The following is a 14,486-nucleotide window of genomic DNA, read 5'->3' on the forward strand; positions in this document are numbered from 1 at the left end:
CTTTGCGTGAAAAACAATAAAAGCATGGGCTTGTTTATTAGTCATAAATTAATTAATAAGAATTAAATTATTTTTATTTACTTTTTATTATTATTATTATTATTATTATTATTTATTTATTTATTTTGGTTTAATTAATGTTATGAAAAGTAAAAAAAAAAAAGGGGGGGGAAAATATTGATAACTATATTGTTATTGCAAATCTTATTTCTTTTTTTTAATACCCTCAATAAAGACATCTATACAAAAAAAAGAATGAAATAAAACTATTTTTATTGTGAGATCAATACAAATTGCGGTCTTTCTGTTGATCTAAGTTGAATAATTTACTTTTGTATAGCTACAGAATGTATGCACTTAAGACAAAATACAATGGTCGAGTTTAATTTTCTACAACATAACACATTTTCCACTCAGTCAACACAATATTAAATATAATTTCAAAATTAAAAGCTCTTACAGAAAAATACAAGTTTTACAAAAGTGTGAGCTCAATTCATTTTTCATTTTTCACTGCCCACACAAGCAGATATACATCGTACTTGAGAGAAAAATGAGATAAATCCTTAAACATACCACTGTGTAGAGCACGTGTCAAACTCAAGGCCCATGGGCCAAATACAGCCTACCATAATAATTTATGTGGCCCTCTAGAGATTAAGAGTCATAATAGTGTAATCAAAGCAGCCGCTCTCCGTCATGCAGCAACCTTAAGTACTGCCACAACCAGCTCTTTGAGGTAATTCATGATCTCAATGTGGCCCGAAATGAAAATGAGTTTGACACCTCTGATTTATACGTATACATTGTTGGTCATTGTGCCATACCATACAAGCAACAGCCCTTTGAAAATGTCTTCACTTGATTGTGTTTCCTGTTTTAGTAACTGCAGTGATTTTTCTTTTATATTATCAGCTCCCTTGATGTTTCAAAGCCTCTTTCCAGCGACAAAGATGTAAAAATACACTCAGGAACACAATCACTCACATAAAAAGTCACATGGACTTATTCTCTAGTAGGTTTTCAACATAAATACTTTGGAGAGAGGTGCTTTGGCACTGGAGTAGATCAGATATGATTGTCCTTGAGAGGTGAAAAACTCCCAGTCACTGCAACCAATTGTCGGGAGCCAGTGAACAGGAACAAATCCTTCATATCCCTGCCACCTAGAAACAAAAACATAAGAAAAATTGCATCATTGAACTGTTTGCATCTACTTATCAATAACTTAAGCACCAGTTATTTATCACATATGAAACAGGCCTATAACCTACAACTTGTCAATTTCACAATCAAAAGGTGGATTGGGACAACAGCAGTACGGTTCTAGGATGGTTTTATGACAGGTAGCACATGGTAATTAAGGATAGAGGAAAGACATCTCGTGGGGAGAAGGGTTGTTGACATGTTGAATACCTGTAGAGAATGCTGTTGAGAGAGTAGGATTCCCCGTTGAAGGAGTTTGCGACAACCAGAAAATATTGTCCCCCGAGGCTAAAGAACTCCCAGTCCACTGCACTAGAGTAAAACGAAGGCAGGTGGTGATGGGGAGTGAGTGAAAGGGCAGTAAACATCTTTACAAACAGACTGTAAGTGTTTAGACATTTAGATCTGGTGCTTGCATCTCGATACCTGTGAGTGACAATGTCCTGGAAGCGGACGAACAGTTGTCCAACCATGTCCAGTTCATAGATGGTTGAGTTGATGGTGTACTGACTTGATCCGTTACCATGGAGTCTGTGTCCATTGGCAACAACCAAAAACACTCTGCTGCCGATCCGGAACATTTCCCAGTCTGTGGCGCAATATGTCTAATTTAACAGAAGGAGTGGGACAATTAATCAACCAGCCATAAACTTCATTCATAAAATGTAGTTAAGTCCTTTTTCTGACATGATGTATTGTGTTGGTGTCACATCTGAATTACACTCCCAGATTCTTTTTTTCCATGCAATTTTGCCAAAGAAAACTAGGCCGGACCTAGAAACATATACACGTTTTTCAACATGGCACAATCCTTGCATTACAGTCAAACAGACATGCAGAGGGTTCTGCATTTGATTAACTATTTAGAGAGATGCAGTAGATTGCTTTTCTGAATGTATATGAAAGTGGGACCTACAGTAAATACGTGTAGCTCTCAGGTGTAAAAGCCAAATTAAATAGAGAAAACTATATTAAATCCTCCAAGCTGCATAACAGTTCTACTCTCCAGCTAGAAACGGGTATTTTCAACTGCTTTCATCCAGCAGTGTTTTGCTTATTACAGTGCCTCATATTGTAGGGTTTTTTTCATGATGGTGTGACTTCTCATGTCTTACACAGTGGAAATGGTGTCCTCAGGTGAAAAAATTATAATAATTAATAATAATAATAACAATAATATTAATAATAATAATACGCTATTTCACTAAAAGAGAAACTGTCCTATGAGGATTCAAACAATCAACTTAATTTGATCTACTGTCCAGTCTTGTATGAAGAGAAAATATTATACCATACATTTCTATCTATGGTATAATATTTTAAATACATTTTTGAATAAAGCTTGGAGAAATATAAAATCGAATGTGATAAATCTGCAAATGACTGAATATTATCTTAATAGAGCAACAAAGCTGCTGATATGTCATGCCTGAAAATGGCATTAGTGTGGTGAATGTGTGATTAAGTGTGAGCTATGAAAGCAGAGGTTTATAAACGACTGCAGATGAGAAACAGTTCAAATTAATAAATATGAATTCAAGGCTATGAGGACATCAGTGTGTGTCTGCTTTCGCAGTGCAGCTGGGGCTCAATAAATACTGTGGTATAAATAAAAAATGCCAAAAAGCTCTAGTTTGGATCTGAATCAAATAAACAAGAGGAAAAAGTTGTATTTTAGTCTTTAAAAGAGGGTACATTATCACATATGGCAGCTAGAATTTAAAACATTGCTCATGTGAGGAGGGTTTCAGTGAGAGCAGTGGCTGAAATGACGTCTGCATTCACATAAACATAAACCTTTTCATTAGGTAGTGTTATGTAACACCTAATGAAAAGCAGAGTTCAACACTTCTTCCCTCAATAATGCATAAGATAATCAGCAGGAATAGTTTGAACTGCAGAGAATAATTTTCTCATTACAAAGATAAACACACATTTAAAAGTTCAATGTTGGAAACAAAAATGTGTCACTTGCAAATTCAGTATATTCTGAATGTAAAAAAATTAAGGTAAGTCAGCACGCAGAAATAAATACCTACATTGACGAAATGAGATGCTCATCATGATAATGGGGAAAAAAGGTAAAATGTTTATCATCTTTGCTTAAAAAGGCTAAATGGACATTTGGCAATTAGGAATTGACATGTTCCACATGAACGATATGAGCAGTTTTTGTCAAATAAAAAAACTGCTACTGCAGTAGAAACCTCAGGGAATCGTTAAAAAAAATCACTTGATATCATTTGATGCATTATCCACAAATGTTGCATCATATTAGCTCGCAGCTTATGAACCCAAAAGATGACATTATGTCTGGATTCTCATTATTCCCTGTTAATTTCGGGTAATTTATTTCCACTCGCCCCAAGGTGTTCTTGTGAATGCTCCCCTCTCTTCGTGGACTTTCCCTTAATCACACATCTCCCAGTGTTTTCTAACATGCCTATCATGTGTTAGCACAGATCAGCTTACATCAGATGTGGCCAGATTCAAATATTGTTCCCCTATCAGTTACAAAGCTCTGCCATCGCACAAGCAAATCATACCAAACCACACAATCTATTTTTGGCTCCGTCTTGAATGCATCAACACATTTGTTCCTTGCTCCCCATTTCTTTATCTCTGTATTCTCTTTATTCCATCTGTGGCGATAAGATCATATTTAAACACAGATATGGACCTTATCAAAGGAAATCAAAGCCCGACAGGTGAGAAGATGAATGGTATGGAAATCTTTAGAAAAATGCTGCCTTCAAGTGCTATTAAAACTAACTCATATCTACGATCAAACGGCCTCGACATTTGAAACGTGCTGCAGTGGGGTCCCAAACACCAGCTTTTAAATCAGAATGCATACCTGATACGTAATAGTAATAATCTTTATTTGTCAGTATATAACTCATGAAACCCACCAAAAATGGGTCCTCTACTTTTAAGCCATCACTAGCAGCAGTTAGGGCGTTAAGGGCCTTGCTCAGGGGCCCATTGTGGTTCACCTCGGTTGCCACGGCTACCACTCTGCATATATGGTGCGTTTAGCACAAGCAGTTCTTAGACAGAGGCGTCAAGTAACAAAGTACAAATACTTTGTTACCTTACTTAAGTAGAAATTTTGGTTATCTATACTTCACTGGAGTAATTATTTTTCAGACGACATTTTACTTTTACTCCTTACATTTTCACGCAATTATCTGTACTTTTTACTCCTTACATTTTAAAAACAGCCTCGTTAATCTATTTCATTTCGGCCTTTAAAAAAAAACGATCCAGTTAAATTGCTCCATCCGGATAGAGTGAATTTGGTTGTGGTTGTTTCAGATGTTCTTGTCCAGTTTTGTTCTTACATCAGATTCCTGCAACTAAACTTGGATGTACATTCCAATAAAGGTTAGGATAAATGATAACATGCCTCTGAAGTTTGACTTTTTGCACCATTACAATACTTATAGGCAACTATCATCATATCTCCTGCTCTCTGAAACACATGTTAATGCTCAATAGTACACATATATGGTTCTTTAATATATTTGTATTATACTAAGATGCATTCATTTTCAATGGCTTTTGTCCTTAATGGCTTTTTTTCCCCCTTACATTACTTTTACTTTTACACTGTAAGTAGTTTTGAAACCAGTACTTTTATACTTTTACTTGAGTAAAAAACTTGAGTTGATACTTCAACTTCTACAGGAGTATTTTTAAACTCTAGTATCTATACTTCTACCTGAGTAATGAATGTGAATACTTTTGACACCTCTGTTCTTAGAGGCAAATACACCATTTTTTGATGGTCCTCCGTACTCACCTTAACTGTCTGAAAGATCTGGAAGGTTCCATCAACCCAAACATAGATGACAGAGTCTACAGAAGTGGTCACTCCATCAAAAGCATTGGCAACCACCAGGAAATGGTACTGGCCCACTGTGAAGAATTCCCAGTCGTAGGCCCCTAAAGTCGGCAGCTTCTGGTGAACCTCAAAAGACTTGGTTGATTTGCTCCACTTGTATATCACACTGTCTATCGTGTGATTATTGTTACCTGAAAGACAAAGCAGCACAAAAGCAATGAAGTAGGTCCTTTGTCAGAAACCATGGGAGGTAAGAGGACATAATCTACAGGACTGTCTCAGAAAATTAGAATATTGTGATAAAGTTCTTTATTTTCTGTAATGCAATTAAAAAAACAAAAATGTCATACATTCTGGATTCATTACAAATCAACTGAAATATTGCAAGCCTTTTATTATTTTAATATTGCTGATTATGGTTTACAGTTTAAGATTAAGATTCCCAGAATATTCTAATTTTTTGAGATAGGATATTTGAGTTTTCTTAAACTATAAACCATAATCATAAAAATAATAAAAGGCTTGCAATATTTCAGTTGATTTGTAATGAATCCAGAGTGTATGACATTTTTGCATTACAGAAAATAAAGAACTTTATCGCAATATTCTAATTTTCTGAGACAGTCCTGTATCTTGTAAATTATGAGTTATCTCATATATTTTTTTTACCCTGTCTATGATTGGCCACAGCAAGATAGGTATGACCGTTGATGGTAAATGCCTCCCAGTCTCGGGCACAGTAGGTCTGCAGAGTTTGAAGGTGCACAAACCGTTTTCTTCTTCTGCTCCACTTGTAGATCACAGAAAAGTCAGAGCCAGACTCTTTGTTCATTTGCTTGTCTGCTCCGTCCCCAGAATTAGACACCACAAGAAACTCCTATATCAAAATAATAAAACAGATGCAAAAGGGATTCGGCTAAAGCTTCTGTTGAGAAATAAAAGCGGTCTTCCAATGATCCGTCTCACCCTCTTGCCCATGCTGAAATGTCTACAGGCCAGAGCTCCAGATGTGCTGATATTCTGGTAGAACTGGAAGCCTGACTGGGTCCAAAGGTAAACAGCTGAACCAGAGAGCGGGGAACGGTGAGCCATAGCAGCCAGCAGACCCACACCTGGTACCTGGAACACCTGGAGATCATCAGATAAAACACAGTTTTTATGGGATAAGGAAGAGTACGCCAAAGCAGATCAACAGTAGATGTGTATACAAGAAGTAATCACAAAAGAATAAACCAACTTTTCTTGCCATGATTAAACTTGCCAAACTTTTAGGGGCATATACCCCATTTACCTTTTACTGCTTCATAAATGTTTTGCACCGTGAAATAACTAGATATGTTGTCTCCATCAAAGTACCCAAACCCTCGAAAAATCTATTTTCATTGCAGGTTGTAAAGCCACAATATAGGAGAAATCCCCGAGAGGGCAAATGTTTTCACAGAAACAAAATTTGTGTTTGACACCGTCAAAGATTACATTCTTTCACTTCACAGCAGTGTTAATCAGAAGAATTAGAAGACTCATTTCCTTTTTTCAGATGTCTTAAAATATGTACAACTCTTACTTTGGCATCCTTGGCCTTTAAAAACTCTGTCTGTAAAGTTAGAACGATAGCAAAGTTAGACAAAGCAAATGCATCATAGCGGTAAATACCTCCACGTCATGCGTCTCTGAGCTGGTGGAGAGGACCTGATCTTCCACCACATAATCCAGCCTTCTGTTGTCTGTTTCATTGGAAAGATATTCTATTGTTTACCAGCAAATATCAAGATGAGAAACGTGCTTGTGAATGGCTGTTGCCTTCTCACCCTCCATCACGGTGATCCACACGGAGCCGTCACAGAGGTACAGGCCCTTCTTGACTGGATGAAACCACAGCTGGCCTTCCAGCAGCTCTGAGCACGATCTCTCCAAACCCACCGACACTCGCGCCTCCGTTTCTGCCAGATCACATTAATACCACAGATGAGTCGGCAGAGGTGTCAAGTAACGAAGTACAAATACTTTGTTACCTTACTTAAGTAGAAATTTTGGTTATCTATACTTCACTGGAGTAATTATTTTTCAGACGACTTTTTACTTTTACTCCTTACATTTTCACACAATTATCTGTACTTTTTACTCCTTACATTTTAAAAACAGCCTCGTTAATCTAATTTCATTTCATTTCATGCACTGATTTTTTTCTTAATTGCACACTTATAAATCTAAAGGATATTTCATGTTTCACTTGTGAATGGACACATATTCATATACATATGTCAAACCCTCACAACACTTAAAATACATTCTGGCATTGAGCTGTATTGTCTAGCTAAGGACATGAATAAACATCCTCAAAAAGTTGTCATCTTGAAGCAGCATTTATTGATGCATTTTATGTTCTGCATTCATGCTGCCGTAACAGAAGATCTATTGATGGTTCATGCAAGGTTTTTCTATATTCCTTTAACTTTTTCATGTCGTAAAGCTATGTAGAGGGTGAAATATGCAGTGTTTCTTTGATTTATATTGTTTTTAGAGTTTAAATGATTTTTCTTTTCCTTTTTTTCTGACAAACCACAAAATGAATATTTCATTTCGGCCTTTAAAAAAAACTATCCAGTTAAATTGCTCCATCCGGATAGAGTGAATTTGGTTGTGGTTGTTTCAGATGTTCTTGTCCAGTTTTGTTCTTACATCCGTTCCCTCAGATTCCTGCAACTAAACTTGGATGTACATTCCAATAAAGGTTAGGATAAATGATAACATGCCTCTGAAGTTTGACTTTTTGCACCATTACAATACTTATAGGCAACTAGTCATCATATCTCCTGCTCTCTGAAACACATGTTAATGCTCAATAGTACACATATATGGTTCTTTAATATATTTGCATTATACTAAGATGCATTCATTTTCAATGGCTTTTGTCCTTAATGGCTTTTTTCCCCCTTACATTACTTTTACTTTTATACTTTAAGTAGTTTTGAAACCAGTACTTTTATACTTTTACTTGAGTAAAAAACTTGAGTTGATACTTCAACTTCTACAGGAGTATTTTTAAACTCTAGTATCTATACTTCTACCTGAGTAATGAATGTGAATACTTTTGACACCTCTGTGAGTCGGGGATAAAAGCCCTCACTTATTTTTCGCTCAAATCTCTTGCCAGTTGATTGTGTAAATTACCGTAGCGAGTCCTGTGCCTGGGTCCCTGCCTGTCTTTCATCGGCAGGTCTAAGAGCAGCGGCGGGACTGACAAGGTTGCAAGCTGGGGGTCAGAGGAGGGGCAGATCTGATGGGAGGCGTCTGAGCCTGGCACCAGAACCAACTGTCGCATCAGACCCTAAATATGAGACCGTAGAGGAAATATTAATCGTCAGGTGGTTTATAGTAACATCGTGATTCTTAAATATTTTATCACAGTTTAATATTCACACTGGACTCACTGAAAACAAGCCTTTCCACCTGCCCCGACTACCGATGTGGAATCTGGATCCTTGAATGTTGAGGTCTGAAGGGAATGGCCTGGAGGGAACACTGTTTTCCATAAAAGATCATTAATTCTAATAGCTGAATTAAGCTGTTTTTTCTTCTGCAAATGAGCCAAAGGTTCTGTGTAATTACTTTTTCTTCTATTCCGTTTTTATGAAATAAATCGCCGTAACATAAAACTAGAAGTATATCGCATCTATAAAATACTACAGATGTTGCACCTTTCTGTGTGCCAGAGGGAGTTTCCACTAAAACACATCTATCACTTAATGTCAGGCTACTATGATGTGACTGCAGGCTGTGAGCAGATTTAAAGCAGCAGCATTTTATTGTGCTGAAAGATCGACTATGCCTCGAGGAAACAGGAAGAGAGAGTGGTGGGAGACAGACAGAGATAAGGAGGAGGCGAGGACAAGGAGAGAGGAAAAAAAAAAAGTTACATTTCCAGAGGTGAGTTGCAGTCGACTGTGAGCCTCGCGTGATGACGGCCGACAGCTAAAACGAGAGTGTGCCACCGGTTATCTGCCAGCCGCATGTCTCGAAACACCCGGTTCTCCACAGTCTCTCCGTGGCCTTTAAAAGTGAAGTGCAGACCCTTTTGAGCGACTTTAAGTCCCAGGATGATTCGTCCAGCTTCCTCTTTACTCTTGACTTGCTTCTTCTCCATCAGCTGCTCTTCGTCCAGTGAACTTTTATCTTGGTTTTTAGGTTCCAGCAGTGAAAAGATATATTCATTTCTCTGTGAAGAGGACAGGAGGCGACATTTAGATTTTGAGTAACAAACTATATTCACTTTTAATACTGTAGTTTAGTGTACTTGTTTTACAGTACAGTTGACGATGAGTGTGCAACATTTCTGAGGGAAGTATCTGCTCTGCTTTTTAGTACATTAAAATAAAGCAATTGACTCTATCTGATATTATTTACATTCACTTAGAATGAATATTCCTGCTTGCAGCAAGGTATCATCACACCGCAGGGTCTTCTGGCCTGATGCTCACCTTGGTTGCCGCACGAGTGAGTTTTAACGTCAGAACAATGGAGAATTCTTGTGGGAAAAGGTCACAGTTCACCAGCAGCTGAGAGGACGGGAAGCTCATCGAGGGGTCAGGGGTCAAAAACTGAACACCTCTCACCCCGCGGGCCTGCTTCAAGCGCACCCCGGGTACAAGTTTGGAGGTATCCCTCTCGAGAACGAAGGACAGAAGATCCAGGGGAAGCGAATCTGAGAACAGTTATCAAATAAAGATGCCTTAAATGACTGTAAATCTTGCCCTATAAACACTGGAAAAGGTTGAAAAATGCAAACTAAAACCAGAAAAAAACAATGATTCATACACTGATTTTTTCTTAATTGCAGACTGAAAATACATTCTGGCATTGAGCTGTATTGTCTAGCTAAGGACATGAATAAACATTCTCAAAAAGTTGTCATCTTGAAGCAGCATTTATTGATGCAAAATATACATTTTATGTTCTGCATTGATGCTGCCGTAACAGAAGATCTATTGATGGTTCATGCAAGGCTTTTCTATATTCCTTTAACTTTTTCATGTATAAGCTATGTAGAGGGTGAAATATGCAGTGTTTCTTTGATTAATATTGTTTTTAGAGTTTAAATGATTTTTCTTTCCCTTTTTTTCTGACAAACCACAAAATCTCTGGTCCTTTTTATTCACTCCTCAAAAACTTTACCTTTTTCTTTTTGCTACAGGCATGAAATGGGATTATTTGAGACAAATGTATTTGTGTGGAAATGTGGAAGAGATTGTTTTGTTTTCTTTTAGTCTCCAACTTTCCATACCGTCTGACCTTTTTTTCTTTTTTTTTTTTTTTTTATTTGAGGCACCCGAAGCATCTAAAGCAGCCCCGAGATCGCTTTATAAACAATAAAATCACTTAAAGCCTGGGAGGAACGTTCAGGAATTTAAAAAAAAACCATAGGCCTATTATTACATGGTAAGGAATGTAAATTCATTCAGAACCAAAACAAAATGAACTGAACTGAATGTGTTGCAGCAAAATGTTAGCAGGGAGGAACAATGGAGCTGTGTCGAGATACATTACCACTTAAAGCCTCAGATAAGACTCAAAAATATAATGACGGTCTCTGCAACTTGTTTTAAGTCCATACAAGTCGACCACAAATGTTTATGGAGGTCCAGGCCTCTGCTTCCACACGCCGGTACTTTTAAGATATTTATAACTAAACAGCGAGCGTTAGAAGCAGAAATGAATTCTTCTCCATTTGCATCAATTTACAGTAGATTGCATGACATTCAGTAGTGGTTGTCAACATGTACGACCTACTGTATGACAATACAGAAGTCCGGAAAGAGATAGCTGTACTAAAAGGACTTTTTAGAAAAAGAATTTGTACAAGTCAGTCTGGAAATATACATTATATCTCCACTCTCCCAGCTTGGAGGACAATGGCTTCAGCTACTATGGGCACCGCTGCTGTCTTCCCCTTCCAGATCTTCTACATGTCTTCCCTCAACCCTGGATACTTTTTAGTTTCTCGTGTTCCTTCTTCTTGATATTGCAACTTGGCATTGCCACGTCAATCACCACTGCTCTCTGCTGGGGTTCATCCACCATATGTCTGGTTGGTTAGCCATCACCAGTTTATTGGTCTGGATCTGGAAGTCCCACAGGACCTTTGCTCTTTTAAGTCAAGGTGGAGGTATCTTCCATCTTGACTTGGGGACTTCCAACCCATATTCAGTGCTGATGTTCCTGTACACTGTCACCGTTACGTGACGTGCTGTTCCATGTACTCTTTTCCTGCCAGCATCTTGCCCCTCCTATTCTGTGCTAGATTGTTTCTGGAGAATCTTTGAATAGTCTGCAGCGAGGGGGGTCTTGTCTGTTGTGATAGACCGTGGCCGCTACCGCTTTTGTGCTGCTATGATTAATACCTCCGTGCTGTCCTTCAGTCCAGCCTTTTCCAGCCACCGGTAGGATGTGTGAATGTCAGCCTCTTAAAAACACTGTAGTGATGACCACTGTACACACACTGCACCCACCACTCCATCATTTCCTAATCTGACTACTCTATGTGTCTTGTACTTTCATGTTTCACATGGAGATTTTAGTCCTCTCTGACAGAATCAGGAATTAACCTGTTAATACGACATGTTAAATCAGGACGCACTCACTTTCACACACCCACGCACCTAACATCTGCTGTGAGGTTACATTAAATATGTATCTCACTAAAAAAGTTTGATCAAATCATGGTTCTAACCATTAATATATATGCAGACAGTTCTAATATTTATATATAACTTTTTCACATTTTGACATTCCCCTCTGTACTAACATTAATTGTCATTTTGCAGTAATACGTTTTCCATTTCAAAATAAAACTGCTGCCGTTGATGTGATTTTGGTCCATAAAAAATGTTTACACTCCTATCTAATGACATACCTGGAGTTGGTTTAACTCTACAACGTTCCTTTAAAGTTTCTAAAGTGTGATCCAACTAAATGCCTGGAGGATATAAATCACTCAGCAGCTATAAAAAAAAGAAGCTACCCTCAGTACAATTTATCGCCCTTTTAACATGCATTTACTATACTTGAATAAAGCCCTTTAGTTCTTTATAGTTTCTACTTTTACTTACTTTATACTCCTTACTTCTGTATAGTGCACTTTTAACAAAAAAAAGTGCACGAAAAGGCATGAAATGTTTGTTTTGTAATAGAAGGAGCTACCCACCAGTATTTAGTATTAAAGCCTAAATGATTTTGATCATTAAAGAATCACATGCATAATTTAAACAAATGTTTGCCTTGAGATACTTTTACTTTCATTAAATGATCTTTTCCATGTAAGACTTTCACTTATGATTTTTTTTTATTATCACAGTGTGCTGATACTGCTTTTAGTTGAGTTAAAGATCTGAACAGATCTTAAACATTTACTTCCTTTCTTTAACAGATTCCAGGTCATAACGGTTTGAACCCTAGCTGTAAAGTAATAAATACATGAAAGTCCCACATGTCACTGCGATGAGTGAGAAACGGCCTCGGGAGCTGGTGTAGCTCAGTGACGTTTGGGTGGGGTTGACATTAACTAAACATAAGATAGTATTTGCAAAGTGACACTAATGGAAAAGTACAGTCACCCTTTCAGATTGATGGGACTCCGCTTAAACATTCGGGCTGTAAATCCTGATACCCCAATGTGTGTAGGATCACTGTGGAATCCTAACCACATTCAGTGTCTGTACATGTTTGTGGAAGTTAATTTAAGCCAATATGGCTCGCACGCTTACACACACAAGTACTGCAGCTAAGCAGACGCAGACAGTTGGAATTATCCAAAAGAATTTTAGCTGGAGGGCCTTCCCAGGTTTTAGATGAAACCCTCAACAGTCCTTTGGATAATCATTTACTGTACATCACCCGTGGTGACGGGGTACGGGGTGAGGTAATATAGCATAGATTGAATGTTGGGAGATATAACATTGAATAAAATGATATAATACCTGTGCACTGTCTCCATGTGGTGGCGTTTGCGTCGGTGACCCTTAAACCCAGGAGCGGCAGCAGCACAAACATCAGCGTTGACATTGTGGAAAGGCTTATTTGCTTGAGTTGCCAGTTAGTACCAGTGCGTCTCCATGATGCAGGTATTTTGTGATTTTGTCTTCAAGAAATGATACATACAAGAAACTGAGCGTCCTTCATGCTTGTAGAAGTAAGGGTTTTCAAGTCTCCCAGCTCCAAAGGAAAAGATCTCAAGTCTGCAAAGTTATTTGAAAATCATCAGGTATACTGGTATCCTCCTGGATTCACAATAACAAATATAGAAAAGTCCTCCCATCTACGCTTGGAGAAATCCACTCATCTGTGAGTAGAATCCTACACCTGCAGCTCCTTTTAAATGCCGGAGCCATGCAAATCACTAACCTTCCTGTCACTCATCCTCCCTCCACCGCAGAGCTCATGACAACGATCTCCCAGAGGGATGAGCTCTCCAACTCTGCACATTTCTACACTCATGCTTACAGCTCACAGAGAGATGGGCAGGTACACGCAATATCTAAGTTAATAGTAAAAGTCAGTCAAAGTGCACATTTTTAAATGACTCTTTTTATTAAAAGGCAACAAAAAAAACAAAAAACTAATGACCTTTGGTCCACTTGTCAGATATGAGCTGAGCTTTTTAAGATGTTATCCCTTAGTTTATTAAAAGAGAAACCAAGGTATGCACATAAACCCTACTGTGATATTAAAATCTAGTCTCGAGACAGTGAAACTAAACTGTAAATTAACTTGGAAATATTAATGACAATGTGCTATTTAATAAATCATCTGTACATATTAACAGTGGTGCTTATTTTTAACCACTGCAGTCCATGGGGATAATACAGACTCAGAGATGTCTACAATACAGATAGATGTACAGTCACTCAACAAATTTATAGACTGCTTTTTCAGCGACTATTACATTTCCTGGTCACAAATGTGCATAGGAACGGCAGCATTGAAGCTTGTGTTTGTACCTCTCAGAAATCTCCCGCCCACCAACCAGCATATTTACCAGGCAAATGCACCCTGTCTCTTCTTTACACCCACATTAAGATCAGAGACAGATCAGGATGCAAGATAGCCACTCTGCATTACTTCCCCTGCTGGTTATCCATTAATCAATCGCTCTTCCTGACAAAAAATGACAGTGCGTGGGTGTTAAATTCCTGTTTACATGCAGAAAAGTTGATACAGATTGTCCACAGATGCATCCTTTTCCTTATTCCTGGTTTGACTCAACTGCTGAGATTAATCTTATCACTGTCTCAGCTGAACTGAATGCAGCCATTCAGTTTGTATATCAGAGATCTAGGAGTCTAAATTTGGACTAGTATAAGAGAGATCCGACTTTTAAATGTGTTTGAGATCTTAACAGATTTGATCAGCCTATTGATCTCTCGTGCCTCCAAATGTG

At 37.9% G+C, this 14,486-nt stretch overlaps 1 protein-coding gene across 1 annotated transcript; it reads right to left on the reverse strand.

Annotated features, from left to right (window-relative positions):
• Nucleotides 1-335: 335 nt before the first annotated feature.
• Nucleotides 336-13,465, reverse strand: LOC133462295 (thrombospondin-type laminin G domain and EAR repeat-containing protein-like). Its single transcript, XM_061743465.1, has 13 exons — nt 13,027-13,465; nt 9,532-9,755; nt 8,971-9,269; nt 8,485-8,575; nt 8,225-8,381; nt 6,862-6,993; nt 6,707-6,777; nt 6,020-6,181; nt 5,723-5,930; nt 5,012-5,244; nt 1,633-1,811; nt 1,417-1,518; nt 336-1,166 (listed from the first exon to the last, which is right to left on the reverse strand). Exons 1-13 carry the CDS (start codon nt 13,109-13,111, stop codon nt 1,013-1,015), a joined length of 2,097 nt encoding a protein of 698 aa, XP_061599449.1. The 5' UTR covers nt 13,112-13,465; the 3' UTR covers nt 336-1,012.
• Between the last annotated feature and the right edge of the window lie 1,021 nt (nt 13,466-14,486).

This window comes from Cololabis saira, chromosome 16 (genome assembly GCF_033807715.1).
Source record: "Cololabis saira isolate AMF1-May2022 chromosome 16, fColSai1.1, whole genome shotgun sequence".
Classification (NCBI taxonomy): domain Eukaryota; kingdom Metazoa; phylum Chordata; class Actinopteri; order Beloniformes; family Belonidae; genus Cololabis; species Cololabis saira.

Coding starts and splice junctions, on each gene's coding strand:
- LOC133462295 (XM_061743465.1), bottom strand. CDS start 13,111: ATGTCAACGCTGATGTTTGTGCTGCTGCCGCTCCTGGGTTTAAGGGTC. Junction 6,778..6,861: donor GTGGATCACCGTGATGGAGG/GTGAGAAGGCAA, acceptor CCAATGAAACAG/ACAACAGAAGGCTGGATTAT. Junction 1,167..1,416: donor CTCAACAGCATTCTCTACAG/GTATTCAACATG, acceptor TTTTGTTTCTAG/GTGGCAGGGATATGAAGGAT.